This window comes from Fusarium verticillioides, chromosome 5 (assembly GCF_000149555.1).
Source record: "Fusarium verticillioides 7600 chromosome 5, whole genome shotgun sequence".
Classification (NCBI taxonomy): Eukaryota; Fungi; Ascomycota; class Sordariomycetes; order Hypocreales; family Nectriaceae; genus Fusarium; species Fusarium verticillioides.
The window spans coordinates 741472-757194 of record NC_031679.1 but is presented as its reverse complement, the minus strand read 5'-3'; the positions used below and the strand labels follow the sequence as shown (position 1 = coordinate 757194).

Below are 15723 nucleotides of genomic sequence, written 5' to 3'. Positions count from 1 at the left end.
CAGCCAATAGCAGAGTCAGCATTACACCAGGTTTCAGGAAAGCAACGACAGTCTTGGCTGTAGATAATAATAATGGAACCCCTTTCTTGTATTTTGGTCTACCTCTGAAATATGCTTATTGGCTCGTCTTCAAATCAACCACCAGCTTTCCTCCACTAATCTCCCCTTTCCTCATCCTATCTAGGCCCCTGTTCACGTTGTGCAGACCATCCTCAACATCGATGATTCTGGGCGGCACAAGCGCACGACTTGACAATAACCTCTCCAACCATCTCGATAGCACCTCGCCAACCTCCGGTACCTCATGATATAGCTTGAAAGGGATAGTATGAAAGATAACACCAGCTGACTGGCCCGTTTTGGGGAGACCGCTCATACCGACTAGATGAGCGGGCACTATAGGCTCAGCGGGCGGAGTGCTGGGCGGCGAAGTGATGTTCGCTGCGTTCCGATGAAGCTCTTCAGGTTCAAGTGCGCGGAGCAAAACCTCAGCTGTATCTTTACCTCTTGTGTCGATACCGAAACGGAGTTTGCCTCTAGTGTTGGCGCGAAGAACAGCAACAGCTCGCTCGGGATCATGGCTATCAACCAGAAGATCCGGTCGAAGAACTGGATTCTCGGAAATTCGAACTCCATGCTTTGCATTATCAACAACCAAAGCAACCTTTAGTCCAACAAGACGAGCCAGTTGAACAGCAAGAACAGCTGAGGTCGAAGACCCGCCCCAGATAGCGATCCAATCCCCAGCTTTAGCACCCTCATTCGGCAAAATACTATTCAGACACTCTCCCCTGATATCTTCCGGAAGTGCCTCCTCGGGCACTTCTCTCACGAGGTTAAGAATGTGTGGGCCATCCTGAACAGACGTAAAATCAACGCCGAGACAAATTCCTAGCGACAGAGCAGCAGCTACGTATGCGACTCCAAGTGTAGCGCCCTGCTTGATAGTGATTTCCTTTGGAATTCTCACAACGTTGAAGTCTGAGGCGACTACGTATTGTTGGTATGTTGCTTTGCGGAGATCGCGGTAGTCGGTTGATATGACGATTACTTTGTCGCCTGATTTGATTCTTGAGGGGGTTTGGGGGGCGAGAACGACGGTGCCTGATGCTTCACGGCCGGAGATATATGGTAATTCGGGGATGGCAAAGCCGTAGTCACTGGGTTTTGTCAGTGGTTATAATTATATCATAGGCGTGTATCCGACTTACGGTGACTTCCAGTCGATGGGATTCAGTCCAATAGTATCAGTACGGACTAGTAGTTCATGGTCGTGTTTTGTGCTAGGGACGGGGTGACCATCGGTGATTTGATAGGGTTGCCGTAAGCCATGTAATAACAAAACTGTCTGAGAAGATGGTATAGGATGCTTAGTCTCAGAGTCGCTTGCTTGGTTTTGTGTTGTCAAATCGGTAGGTGGTGTATATCGAGGCCGAGAGTCTGATGGTGTCTGAGACACAGGATGTTCTTGCGATGAATCCGTGACAAATGAGAGAGGTATCCGCGCTCCGAAAGCCGGTTCGGCCGAAAGGGAGAGGTATGCGCTCATGATGCTGATATCTATGCCGTATATCTTCACGCAATATCAGACTGATTAGGCGGGCCCAAGTCAGCAAACACAACACGCCTTATTTAAATAGCAGCACTTCGCTTCACGAGTAAAATTATAAATCCAAACCTTACGAGGGGTAACGAGCCTTTTCAATAATCTACCGTCCATTCGACAAAACAGGCAATCCGATCCTTTTCAACGGATGCAAGTAACCTAACAGACTCCCGAAGAGCATAGCGCATGGCGTCATGTAGGGTTCATCGAATCACGCTTGGATATGTTATCCCATGCCCGCAATTATTCCAATGACGTGACGAGCTTTTTCTCAAAGAGACGTCGTGGGAGAGACCGGTGTCGGGGTGTGATCCCCACACGGGGCGATGGTGTTATTTGGACTATCAATCACTCAACTCCAGGGATGCTACGTGCGGAATTAACGCGACAGTGAGTGATAGGAGAGAATTTATGATTAGAGATGATGATTGGAGGTATTGAAGGATTACTGATTAGTTTATTCTGGGCTTGATCGGGTGTATCCCGGTTGCCTATATGGCAGACGGGAGCAATGCAAGATGGCCAAGCATCAGACACCTTCAGCGGAAACTTCTCATACTGATTATCCATTTCAAACAATCACATTGAAGAGATCCGAACTCTCAAAGTGGTAGCCATTTGCTCCCTTTCCCGCATTATTCGGCACTGTCTTCTACCGATCACCAAACCACCCACTCACAAGTGAAACTCAACATTGCCGAGATACCGGCAAGAATCCGTGTTTAGCACTCAAGGTCTGCGGGGAATATCCATACAGATCGCCTCGTGGGTTACGCTCGGTTATAAAAAGGTTCCAGGTAACCGGCTTGTCGATGGTGCAACCCCTATCAGAATCACGCAATCCCAAGATTCGCCTATCTCGCAACTTTTGGTTTTGGATACCCCGCGATGGCAGCAGATAACGCAAATGACCATTAATTTCATAGTATAAATAAATCTGAGTTTGGAATGATTCTTTGGCTATGTTACTCGCTACCATTGGATTTCGACTTGAAAGAGGCTGAGAATGGTATCGTGATTCATTACGATTGCCACGACTGAGGCCCCCGTCTGGATAGAAGAAATCTATAATTAATTCAAGGCTACCGAAATACATACAGTATATATTAGAGAATATCGTCAGGCGGCAATTCCTACAAAAGGGAACTCGAAGATAGTCCAAAATATTTACATAGCAAGGATTCTGACCAGAAGGTTGACCAGAGCTGATACGAACTTCATCTGACCAAGTTAATATAAAGATCAGACAATACTACATAAAGGTGAGATGCCTTATAACAGAATAAGCTGGGTTTCACGAGAATCAAAACTCCCGATTTCGCGTACGTCTACCAGCATAATCTAGAAGAACGATAGCACTCATTCTCAGCTTTCACTTAGCAGAAGATACTATCACGTTGCTAGAGGACTGAACTGAAAACACATCACTTATTCTAAGAAATAATCTTTGTTAATCTAAAAATTCAGTATTTGTTAAACTCCAGGAGCGGCTATTCTTTGAGAACGCCACTGGCTAGAATACTCTCCGTACTCACATAGTCATACAGTCTTTAGCTACTAAAGAAAATCGGGGATTATTGCCTGTAAAACATAATATCATATGTTGTTGAAGCCTATGTGCTGAATATCTAATAGCCATTGGAACTCGACGTATATCTATTATCGCATCCAACTGAGGACATAAATATTTCCAAGAGCAGATTCATAACTCATATCTAGCTAGATTACATATCGGGCTCGCAAGTTTCAATCTGATAATATGAGACAAGGTGTTTCACATTCGATCAAGAAAATGAATATTATATGGTTGGTATTGAGACTATGTATCAGTGTTTTATATATCTCTACTGGACAAAAGGCTTGACAAGTTCCTTGAGCTGCTCATCGGTAACACCCTTGACACCAAGTAGCTCATTATCAAGCTTGGGGAACTTGGGAACACTAGTGGGGTCAAAGATGGCCCTGTATAGGTAGGCAGCAAGAGTAGGCCAGTCAAAGATACCCTTTGCGATATTGGCATCAGAAGCAGCAGTAGCATCGTCGATCTTGGCCTCCTTGACAGTCCACTGCTTGTTGGGGTTGAGCTCCTTGGCAATATCGAGGATCTTCTTCTGAGAGACGACAGTATCTTGAATGTAAACAACGCGATCCTTTGTCTCGGCAGGGTGCGTCAGAACACCAACGACAGCTTGGCCAACACTAGCGAGAGTAGTTGTGCTGAACTCAGTGTTACCGCCATCCCAGAGAGTAGCCTCAGCCTTTTTGAAATCAAGGAACAAGCCATGGTTCAAGCCCCAGTCAAGGAAAGCAGAGTTATAAACAAAGGTATAGCTAATCTTGCCTTCACTTGCAAGAGCAGTAAGCTTATCCTCGATATCGACCTTTGTCTTGAAGACGGGAAGCTTGCGAACGCTGGGGATGACAAGATTGGAGCCAAACTCAGAAGGGAGGAAGCGCTTCACGCCAGCGGCTACTGCGGCGTCGATGAGGAGTGTTTGGCTGGGGATGGCGAGACTACCAAGGGTTGAGACGACGGCATCTTGGCCTTGGAGGGCGGATGTGAGAGAGTCGAGGTTATCGTAGTCGACTTGGATGACTTTGATGTCGGAGGGGAATTTGGAGGTTGAGCCGGCGCGGGTTAGGACTGTGAGGTTGAATTTGTTGGAGTCGACGAGGGCCTTGAAGACTGCGGAGCCGAGATCACCTGCGGCACCAGCGACAGCAATGTTTTTGTAGGCAGACATTTTATGTGAGTGTAATATGCGATCAGTTAATTGAGATGTTTAGATAGTCAAAGTAGTAGTTGTTTGAGTGAATGAATGATTGATTGATTGATGGATGGATGTATGGAATGGTAGGCAATCGAGAGGAATGATTGCATCTATATATGATTTTGAAATCAACAATTGTCGACTTGTTTGGCGTCATTTACACAGTTGCAATGCTTAAATCATACCATTAGTCGTGCTACAGACGCCATCGAAGCTCCGCTTAGTTAAACATAGAAGGTTCGGAAGATTGGCGATCATAAGGCTGCCTGTCAAGCCAAAATGGTTGCATCCCACTTCATTACATGAGCAATAGATTGCCCCAGAAATGTCTCCGGCACTTTAATCTTTGGCCCCCAACTTACAGAGCTGTTCTTCTGTATTCTCGACCGCCACAGAAGGCTGTGCTATCTGTCTTGTGCTTGTGGCTGGATGGGATGGGATGGAGAATTGGAGGTGGGATAGACTTGAAGTGGGATGAGATCATGAGAGAGATGAACCGAGTGGGATAATGGATCTATCCGCGGGCTCCATTAAAACCTTAATTGTGCATATGACACTCTGACTGGTCGAATGTAATCGGACTACCCCAATTTTCTGTCCCATCCGCGGAGGCCGAGCTGAGATATCCCACTTGAACCATCGGCAATCCCACTCACGATTACCAAGTCGACCTTCAAGGAATGGCCCCCAATGCAAGGCATACGTAACAGTGCATCGGCTTCAGTTTTTTTCCAGTCAAACTATTCGATAAATAATACACCGAGTTTTTGGCTTACGATCCAATCCAATCCCACTCGGTTCGATACCCTCATATCAAATCAAAGTCACTCATAATCCACCATCATGGAGATATCCCACAGTGATCGTGATAGAAGGTATGTAACGGCCAGCCACAGGTGGGATCACCGAGTGGATTTTGTATTCTGTATTCTGTATGTAATGTACCATGACTAACAAGAGTGAAATGATGTATCAGATCCTCCGCTGACAGTGCTGAGCCTACGCCCAGTCGACATACATGCCACTGTGGGAAGAGCTTTATCAGAAAGGAACATCTGAGACGCCATCAAGCGACCCATGGAGAGCGCAATTTCGTTTGCCAAATTTGTCAACGATCCTTCACACGCAAGTTAGTACATGTCTCGTATTCTCCCAGCTTACAGTGTTAATTTGTTTTCTCCCCCTATAGTGACTTGTTACGACGCCACCTGACACGGCATGATATGCCTACAGCTCCAGATCCAAGAAGAGGAAGGGCTTGCGATGCGTGCCATGCGAACAAGACAAAGTGCGACGGTGGTACAAAGTGCACTCTCTGCGTCAAGAGGGGAATTAACTGCACTTATAAACATGCGTCCAAGAGTAGCAGCGGGAGTAAGAGTCCAAGCGAGGATATCACTGCAGATCCTAGAACGGTGGCCAATGGCTTTACTTCGCCGGCCCTGATACAGAGTCTCACACCAGGAACACCGCAAATCTCACCAAATGACGAGATCAAAGCGGGTTTCAAACGAATCGCTAATCATGTTCGATCTGGAGAGATTCCGATTGGTGAAGATACACCGGTACCTGCACTTGACAAAAATTGGATCGAGGGAAATTCAAAAGAGTACTTTGGGAGGTTTCATGATACATGGCCTATTCTCCATGGACCTTCTTATGTCACTATAGATACTTCTCTGCTAGTATCCGTGTCAATAGCTATGATCAGCTGCTGGCTCAGAAGTCCGGATGAGTTTGAGGATGTAGTTTTACAACTGCACGAGTCGTTGATGAGCGCGTTCTCTGATTGGATCGTAAGTCATTTAGCCTGACAGATGTTCCTAGATTAACATGGACTTTAGGCGAACCCCAGATCTCGACATGAATACGATGAACCATGGCCATTTGAAACATATCAGGCCATTCTCATGAACATTATCTTTGCTTTTTATCACGGTGTACGTACTCTTCGTACCGCCGCTGTGTATCTGCTGACCTCAATTTCAGAATGAGAAATTGGTGTCTAAAGCATCGTTATTGCGAGGCACATTCGTTGTAGCTCTTCGAGAAGCAGAGTTCTTCAACAGCGACAACGCAGCCGAGCAACAACGCGTTCACTACCCCGGAACATTTGTCCCATGGCTCATGACTATCCGAGATCGTTGGAAGCGGTAAGTCTCTTGTCTCTCCCTCATTCATACAATACTGACGTTTGTAGACTCATCGTTTCTCTCTTCAAAATCGACACCTACCTCTCAATAGCCCGATTTCAAGCCCCAACCCTCTTCCGAGAAGAGATTGACCTCACAATGCCAGCAACTTACTCTCTCTGGAACGCTTACGGTCTCAACATCTTTTTCAAACGCATCACCCTCGAACCAACAGACCGATCAAATTTCAAACTCTCAGAAGTCATCGCCAACCCCAACACCCCAGCAAAACCTCTTCTCCTCTTCGAGGATATTCATCTCGCTCTGTGTGGCTTGCTACCTGCCATTTGGAATCAGACTCAAATTGTTCGTCGGAGTACAGAAGCGGGTCGATCAACGCAGAATTGCACTTCTTCTCTTGCCTGGCAGCTTGAGGCGTGGAAAGCTGATATTGAGAGATTGAAGCATCAGTGTTTTCATGCTGCCGAGGTTGGAGAGTTTCCTTTTACTGCTTACATTGGTGATTATGACGAAGATCCGGTGAGGGCGAAAGCTTTGGCGATGTCAAACATCAGATGTCTGATCTCGGAATGCTTGATGACGTATCATCTTCAAGGACTTCAGCTTTACGCTGATCCTCGGATGATTAACTCTGTAGCCATGGCCTCGATTGTATCTCCGGACCATGAAGCTGGTGTTCGTCCGAGATTACAAAAGCTCCATACCCAGCTAAACATCTGGGCCAAATCATCAGAAAGTCGAAGAGCTTTACTCCACGCCCTCGCCGTTCTTCGTCAATACGAGTCCGACCTCCAAGCAAACGAACCCCAAACCCAATCCATCGACCCAACGTCTTATCTCACCATTTCTATGAGCGCCTTGGTAGTATGGGCGTGGCTCATGTTCTCCGAAGCAGCATGTTCCTGCGTTCCGATGATAAACCATATAAACATCGGTGATGATCCATTGGATTTACAGAATACTGCGAGGTTGGAGACTTGGATTCAGGCAGAGGGCACTGCGGGGATGAATAATATTCCGCTGTGTAGATGTGTCTCTGAGGGGTGGATGGCGAGGTTTAACGCGCTTTTGCCCTTAGGGAGACGGAGATGGGAGATGAGTGATGAGGTTGCGCCTATTTTGAATTCTCTAAGCGCTGGACGCTAGAGATTATTGATACCCTTGCATTTTGCATTTTGGAAATAGACTTCAATAGATTTTTGATTTGGAACTTACTTTGATTCATGGTGCCGGTGAAAAGGTGAGTTTGTGTATGGTCTTATAGCAATTGTATAATGCCTAAGCTGTTATCTAGAAGGGTTATTTGCAGTTGAGACTTGTGGCTGAGAGCTTATTCCAGTAGATAGAATCTAGTTTTACGAATGTGTAGAGGTGAAAGCACCAGATTTGAAAATCGGCGAAAGAAAGAAAAGGTACCAGTTGAGAAGGAATATTAATTTACATGGGAACTGATCCTACAGTTATTGGCATTTGTCAGCTCGTCTTGGTATTGACCCGAAGGGCGTTGCTATGACGTTGAAAGGACATATTTCCAAGTTGCGCAACGTCGGCCACCGTGATATATATAAGATCCTGCAAGGTAAAGCTTATATGGGGGAAAAAGGAAGTATCGTGTTCTCATTCATCACCCGTGTTCGCAGCCTAAAGCTCAACCGTATAGGCGGTAGTTGTCCTATAAATAAGGCTCTCCAAGACGACACTACACGCAGCATACTTGAATTATACCCTATCCCATACGATCAAGAAGTAAATATGGGGTCTACCACAGAATCTATCAAAGTGCGCAACTTAACACTGTACCGAGCAAATGGAGCCCTGCTCTCTTGTTCCTCACGCAATCCTCCGTCACTACAAGATCCCCTTCATCGCAATTGAACTAAAGTTCGGACCTGACGGACTCGAGGCAGTTGATGGAAGCTCCAGCAATGCTCAACATCGATCCATTCACCCCAGAGGATATGTACCCGCCCTGCTTGTTGACAAAGAAGTCATCACCGAGATGCCGGCCGTTCTGAGCTTTATATCTTCACTTATTCCAGAAGAGAACCTATTTGGTATAGGTCCCGCTCAACAAGCTAAGATTTTGGAGTGGCTTGTCTTTCTGTCTGGTACGCTGCACGGCCTTGGATATGGAGCTTGGCTGCGTCCTGGGAGATTCAGTGATGACGTTACTGCCCATGATAAGATTCGTGCGAACGGAAGGGAGATTATACATGAGTCTTTCAAGAGGATAGACGAGGGGCTGAAGAATCAGGAGTTCATTATTGGAAATGCTTTGACTGTCGTGGACTTTAATGTTTACATCTTTGCTCGATGGGCGCATGAGGTTGGGATTGATCTTGAAAAAGAGTATAGTCATTACTATGAGCATGTTAGGAAGATTGAGAGGATGGATGGCGTTAGAGGAGTTGTTGAAACTGAGGGACTTAAATTTTTATTTCCTTAGACTTCACCAGTCACAGCTGAGGAACTTCATGTCTATGTACGGTCTTGCTTGACCCCATGTTATAGCGGGCTTTCAATTGAAGATATAAACGGCTCAAAAAAGAGGAGAAAACTTTGTAACGGTCGTCGATATATGCAGGCTATTGTCTATATGAACTGAAGTCCAACTCTAAAAACTCGTATCCATCTCAAAATCCCTTCGCATGCCGTCTCTTATGCTTCTTCAAAAACGCCAAAGCCGAAGACTTGTTAATATACAGATTCATCCTTGCCAGCCCACCACAGTACGCAAGATTATTTCCAGGACAGCTAATATTGCAATCCGTCATGGAAACATTCTTACCCTGACCGAAAGAAGGCAGAAGACCTTGCCAATTGATATTGTTGCCGCACCAACATTCGCGACCGTTCTCGACACCAGCGTATTTATACATCCAACACTTCTCAAGGCACGCATCGATCGTCATGGAATTACCGTCGCTCATGACAAGTTGAGGCAGTAAACGACCGAGGAAAGGCTCCGAAACGCATGAGTAGCTCGTGAAGTTCTTGTTACCCTGGTCCACAGAGGGAGTTGTAGTCTTAGCGCCAGCTTTGTAAAGCTGTAATCGAAGAGTTCCACCGCAATAGTCTGTCTTGTCACCTGCGCAGGAAGCAGAGCAGTCCTTTTGGTTAAAGGCTTGATAGCTTCCGAAATTGAGCTGATTGCCACAGTAACACTCCCGACTGTTCTCGGTACCGAAGTAAGTATAGCCGTTACAGAAGCTGGCGCAGCTTTCGAGGGTCATGTCGTCGCTGGCGGTGGCCTTAGAATTGAGGGCGCGGATGAGGAAGCCTTCTGTCCAGCAGCCTTGGAAAGCCCATGTTCCGACTGTTTCGGATACTGAGGGGCCTGTTGCTGTTGGCTTAATTGATGTTGAGGTGGTGGAGGACGCTCTTGAGGTTGTGGAACTACTGGTGGTTGAAGTACTAGAGCTAGTGGTAGTCGTAGAACTGGCCCGCGATGTTGTGCTAATGGACGAGCTTGTAGCCGAAGACGTTGATGAAGGTGCAACGGAAGTTGAACGAGTTGTTGTGGCAGCAGATGTGACGCTAGATATGGATGAAGCACCAGCTGGGCCTCCCGCAACCAGAGAGCTCAGTGACGAGACCACTGAGAGACTTGAGGATACCGTAGCTGATGAGGAACGACTGACGATTGAAGACGCCGCCAATGATGATATCCCGCTGAGAGACAGTGCGCTTGGGGCGCTTAACACGCTTGAAGGCAATGTGTTTGAGGATACTGCACTCGAGAGCGACGAACTGGAAATTGACGAAGTTGTGCTGGTGGTTGTAGTGGAGGCACGCGAGCTAGTTGAGGAGAATGTAGCGAAGGTTGTCCATGTTGTTGAACTTGTGCTAGAAGATGTCGACGAAGACATAGTGGCTGACGAGATCGCCGTTGTTGAAGTCGAGGTCGTAGCCCGCGAAGCAGCGCTGGCGCTCCTGGTGCTGGCAGCTGAAGAAGCACTCGTTGCAACGCTTGTTGAGGTCAAGCTCCCAGTAGAGGACGCTGATACAGAGCTGGAGGCGGAAGAAGCGCTGTTGAGGCCGCCGGCGATGTTACCAAAAACGCTCAGCGAAGTGCTGAAAGAGCCCGTGGAGCTTGTCGACATACTACTTGAGACACCAGCTGAGGTCGAGCTGCTGGCTGAGCCTATGCTAGTAGAAGCACTGTTTGAGGTCGAGCTCGATCCTCCGTCGGAGGAAGAGCTTCCACTGGCCGAAGCCAAAGACGACGAGAAAGAGGCGCTCGAGAAACTAGATGCAGCTCCCATGCTGGTCGATGCAACTGAACCAGAGCTCGAAACGGAGACAGCAGCATTTGAAGAGGCAGCTACTGAGGAACTCACGCCACTAGCTGACGAAAAAGCTCCTATTGATGTGGGCAATGAACTACTGTAGACCGCATTGAGTTCATAGACGTTCAACCGGCTAGGACCACCACAGTATTCGCTCGAGTTGCCTAGGTAGTCACGTCAGTAGTTGTTCAAACGCACCCAAGAATGAGACCTTACCGTTACAGAGCATGGCGCAATCAGTGATCGGAGCAGGTACTGATCCATCCGAGAAACTATTTCCGCAGTAGCACTAAACTCGTTAGCACATATCCATTCTCAAGACCAAGCCTTCAACTTACCTCTCCACCATACTCGACACCAGCATAAAGGAAGTTGTCATTGCTACAAGCCTGCACACAGTTCGCAACGGTAGGGGGATTATTCCCCCTCCCGTTAGTTAGTGCTCTAGCGTTGGTCGCCTCAGTATAGCACCCAATGCTCGTGTAGCCACCAACGCCAGGATTGACAGATGGTCCTTGGGGCGTCGCAGCGCTGGCACTGCTACTCGAAGTGACACTCGCATACGACCCGTCCCACTGAAGAGTATCAGCGAAAAGACTGATGTAAGCTCCACTGCCATCAATGCCATTTCCACCGCAGATCTGGTTCAGACTACCCGCACAGTCGAAGTTGCAGTTCTTATCGTCAACCTTTTGAGTCGGGATCTTGTTGCCAGCCCAGCACTCACTTCGGTATTGCGTTCCGCAGAATGTCAGACCTTCTGAACCACAGGCGTTGATGCACATCTCATTGGTGTTGGAGCTGTTAGCATAAAGCTGGTTGGACAGCTGCCGGCCGGGGTTGTTTTCCTTGAAGCAGCCGACGTATTGATACCGTCCTTGACCATTGGGAAGAAGAGGAGCTGCTTGTTCGGACACGGCGTTGCAGAAGAATTGCACTGCGCGCTTTTCGAAAGACCAGGTTGGATCGTTGGTGTTCATAGTCCACTGGGCGGTGCCGTTGTATGATGGGAGGTTCCATTGGCTTTTGGGGACGGTGCAGGTTAGTGTCGCTGTTTGGCTTTGACCTGGTGCGATGAGTGTTCCTTCAGCGAGATCGATTTGGTTTGCTGATTTGATGATGCCTGGAACGCCGAAGGGTGGCTTGGAGACTGTGAGACCAAGCTTGACACCACCAGGAGCAGCCGTGTTTGAGACGCGGAATTTGAGAGAGCGAGATGTGTTTTCTGTGACGTTCCCGAAGGTGAAGGGATTGTTAGGATCGTACTTGACCCAGCCGCTTCCATCTGGTGTTTGGAACTCGAGAAGAGCTGTTGGGGGATCGCCAGCGGCAGCAGATAAAGACACAGTAGCATTGCCTCCAGTGGTGACGAACTTGACCCAAGCTGTGTAATTGCCAGTGACAGAAGTCTCTGGTTTCACAGAGATGGCAGTGTCGTTTCCGCCAGGGACCGTGCTTGGGATACCAGTCAATGTGAACTTACCAACGGTGAGACTGCCTGTTCCCGACCAGGTGGTGAATGGACCAGATGAAGAGGTATTGGAGTACAGAACTGAAGAGACTTGTAGATCGCTAGATCCATCGTTGCCGATAAGAACGCTCTGAGCTTCAGCTTGAGTACCGGTGACGAGACCGGTGAACACAACAGACTTGGGACTAACATCCAACAACGCATTCGAACTCTTGCCGACTCCCGTAAGCCTGACTTTGACAGACTTGCTGTACGATGCATCCGACACGCCCGAAGTCTGAATATTAATGGTAGTGCCCAACCTCCCAACACCCTTGGGGACGAACTGCGCCGCGAATTGTAATGTATCCCCCGCTGACAACAACAACGGCAGGCTCGGCGTCTGGCTGATGTTATAATTCGTCCCATCCGCAAGCGCAACACCCGTTACACTCAGATCAAAGCCCGCCGTACAATTAACAAGCTGCACACCACTCCCCTGAAAGTCCACAGTGCCAAAGTCAATCGAACTCGTACAATTAAGCGGAAACTTATTCGTCGACCCGAGACCGTAAAAGTATCCCACCGTCGTGCCGATATACGCCATGCCATCGCCAAACACAGGTCTACTGAACTTGGTAATACCCACGATGGTGAAGTTGCGTATGACATTGAGGTAGCCGTTCTGAGGAACTGCGTCGTAGATCTTGAAGTTGGTGTTTTGGACATCGGATACCCAGAGGAGACCTGTGCCTTCTTGGTTGTTAAGGGATGTTGTTGTGCCGTGGCTTACGCCGAGGATGTAGGCGTTGTTGGTGGGTGAGTCGGCGACTTTGGTGAAGTAGGGTGTGTTGTTGAGACAGGAGAATTTGAAGACGTGCGTTGGGTATTGGATCACTAAAGTCGTCAGTACAGATAATAGAGAGATGTTAGGGTGCGTACCGTTGATATAGATGTAGCCCCCTTCGAGAGGATAAACACCAGCACCAGCATACACAGAGTTCTCATTCTGAAACGTCTGGATAACTCTATCCTTTGAGTTAGGACCATTGCGATAACCACCAAGATCATCAAGATTAAGCCAATAAGTCTTTCCCGACTTGCCCGTAACAATCCCCATCCTCTTGACATCACCACACGAGAATTGACTTGGCAGAATCTCGAGCGGACTCGTCCCCAGATCCTTATCCGCACCATCAAGCTCCTGCTTCTCAAACGGCATGAAGAAATCCACAATCGAGAGGGTGCCATCGCTGTTGATGGACATGTGAACAGCCGCTTGTTCCATCGCGGTCGGGGGCGTGAAGCCATTTACGGGAATGGTGGACAGTTGAGAAGCGTACCCGTTGCCAGTGGCGAAGAACATTGATCCTGCGTCGTCGGAGGCAAGACCGCCGCCGGATTGCCAGATTCCTGCGCCGGAGATGTTGCTGCTTACTCCGAGACCTTCGGAGGCCCAGTGTTCGACTAGTTGGCCGGTGGTTTTGTCCCAGCCTATTATCCAGCCTGTGAAGTTGTACTGTACGCAGTGAGATGCGAAGCCAGCGTACACGTATTGTCCTGTGTGGAGTAGCCCAGGCCGTTGATGGTGGATGCCGCCGGTGAACATCCTCTCTGGATTGTTTCTAGCAATCGTACCCTCCAGATCAACGGGGAAGTTCTGTCGTTCCGAAAGATCATTCACGTTGATAGCATGGATCTTATACCTTCCAGCCGGTCTTCCCTGGGGAACCTGGCCCGCATTCTGATTAACATACGTCTTTGAAGTTAAATACCATGTATCGCTATCAGGATCAATAACACCAGTCGCAGTGACGCCAACAGTAGGGTTGACATCAACACAACCGTCCAAATCAGCAGTAAGGAACGGAATGCCAATGTTGCGCGATGCAAGAATCACGCCAGTCTTTGCATCAAGTTTATAAATATTATTCTGAGTCGTCGCAAGATAAACGTATTGCGTCGTACCGCCTGAAGGAGTGTAGATGAGAGGTTGTGAGAAGATCTGTTCTGCGGCGCCGACGTATTTTCCTGGGAGGGCCGTTTTGAAGACGATGTCGAACTGGGGGCTTCCTACGATCGCGGGATCCATGTTATGGTTACTGAGATGTGAGTTAGTCTACGCGACGGTAGAGAAATCGGGATGTGTACGTTTGGTAGCCTGTTCGGGAGTTGTCGCCTCCCCAGGTGATGGTATCTGTCGATGCGAGACCGCATGTTAGGCCAACCAGGGCCGATAGAACGAACGTGAGTAGCAGCTTCATGTTGAAAGGAGTGATGAAGCGCAAAGAATGAGTGAATGAATGAATGATGTCAAAAACGCTCCCCTAGGGACGCTGCGCGATGGCAAGCTCGTTCTATATACCCTCTCCTCCACCAACACCCGCCCAAGGCCATCCCGAGGTCCAGATCTTCACTTCAATCGTCTTGGCTCGTCCACTCCGACTTTTCGGATGACTTCATGGTTTGGCCATGCCGATGCGCCGTTAACCTTTCGGCAGGCCGTCCAGACAGATGATGGGACGTGGCGCCACGAGTCGAATACATTCCAGGCATGATGCAAACTCTTACAATTGATGGTCTGTGGCTTTAAGATGTAGTGTTAGGGTGAAGCCACAGGGGAACGAGGCTGTTGGTGATGCCATTTCTGGTGTGTCTAGGCTATTTGCGGTGGTGGTTGTGGCGACAATGGCTTTGTTCCTGATCGCCGTGTGGGGAATGGTGCCTTTCCATATCCGATTGTACTGGACCCTCAGATGGAGCGACCAGAAGGAGTGTCGAGGTTTGAGTTGTCTGGAATGTTGTAGGTTCTAGTGTTTTGCTAAAATGTTAGTGGTTTCGTGCCTGACTGACATCGGGGGGCCAACGCATGCTTCGTAAGCCTCAACCTTCAGCGGGTGATGAAGGTACCGTTGGCATTTGTCGATTTACGGCATCTACTCCGTAAAATGGTTAAAACTGGCTAAAATTATGTTTAATTTAAGAACTAGCCCGCCAGTGAAACTCGTCTGTCCGAACTCTTTACCAATCTGCGCTGCGAAGTTGTATTCTTAATAGTACCGGCCGAAGCAGTGTTGAAAGCCGCCGTGGTTATTATCTTCGCAAGGCCCAATAATACAGCCGAGCTTGAGCTGATCTTAATGTGTTTCTCACGACTTAATATTGCTAATAAAAACGAAAACAATGAATCAAAACCATAAAGTGATACTTGGAAATAAGCACGTCTCTCTATTTCCTAAAAAAAAAAAAAAAAAAAAAAAAAAAAAAAAAAAAAAAAAAAAAAAAAAAACTGCCGAGCCACTCGTCACGACATGACGACTCTTGTAGTAGACCAGTAGCCGCCCTGCAAACCGGGACATTTTGTGCGATTACCTAGTCACTAATGGCCTCCCTGAGAGCGTTATAATTGCAGTGAAGGGCCACCTTGGGCGACTAGGTTCTCTCTGCCGGAATA

General features: G+C 48.0%; 5 protein-coding genes across 5 annotated transcripts; 2 read left to right on the top strand and 3 right to left on the bottom strand.

The window, feature by feature from the left end:
• Window positions 1-58: 58 nt before the first annotated feature.
• Window positions 59-1693, bottom strand: FVEG_03167 (hypothetical protein). The gene is made up of 2 exons (XM_018890776.1): window positions 1212-1693; window positions 59-1160 (listed from the first exon to the last, which is right to left on the bottom strand). The coding sequence occupies exons 1-2, from the start codon at window positions 1547-1549 to the stop codon at window positions 116-118; spliced, it is 1383 nt and encodes a 460-aa protein (XP_018747150.1). The 5' UTR covers window positions 1550-1693; the 3' UTR covers window positions 59-115.
• Window positions 1694-3339: 1646 nt separating this feature from the next.
• Window positions 3340-4557, bottom strand: FVEG_03168 (hypothetical protein). Its single transcript, XM_018890777.1, has one exon. It carries the CDS (start codon window positions 4348-4350, stop codon window positions 3451-3453), a length of 900 nt encoding a protein of 299 aa, XP_018747151.1. The 5' UTR covers window positions 4351-4557; the 3' UTR covers window positions 3340-3450.
• Window positions 4558-5220: 663 nt separating this feature from the next.
• Window positions 5221-7676, top strand: FVEG_03169 (hypothetical protein; the record flags this gene model as incomplete). The annotated part of the gene is made up of 6 exons (XM_018890778.1): window positions 5221-5252; window positions 5354-5506; window positions 5567-6173; window positions 6222-6317; window positions 6367-6530; window positions 6578-7676. The coding sequence occupies 6 exons, from the start codon at window positions 5221-5223 to the stop codon at window positions 7674-7676; spliced, it is 2151 nt and encodes a 716-aa protein (XP_018747152.1).
• Window positions 7677-8337: 661 nt separating this feature from the next.
• Window positions 8338-8976, top strand: FVEG_03170 (hypothetical protein; the record flags this gene model as incomplete). Its single annotated transcript, XM_018890779.1, has 1 exon — window positions 8338-8976. One exon carries the CDS (start codon window positions 8338-8340, stop codon window positions 8974-8976), a length of 639 nt encoding a protein of 212 aa, XP_018747153.1.
• A 111-nt stretch (window positions 8977-9087) lies between these two features.
• Window positions 9088-15059, bottom strand: FVEG_03171 (hypothetical protein). Its single transcript, XM_018890780.1, has 5 exons — window positions 14421-15059; window positions 13212-14371; window positions 11158-13166; window positions 11036-11108; window positions 9088-10983 (listed from the first exon to the last, which is right to left on the bottom strand). Exons 1-5 carry the CDS (start codon window positions 14531-14533, stop codon window positions 9164-9166), a joined length of 5175 nt encoding a protein of 1724 aa, XP_018747154.1. The 5' UTR covers window positions 14534-15059; the 3' UTR covers window positions 9088-9163.
• Window positions 15060-15723: the final 664 nt, after the last annotated feature.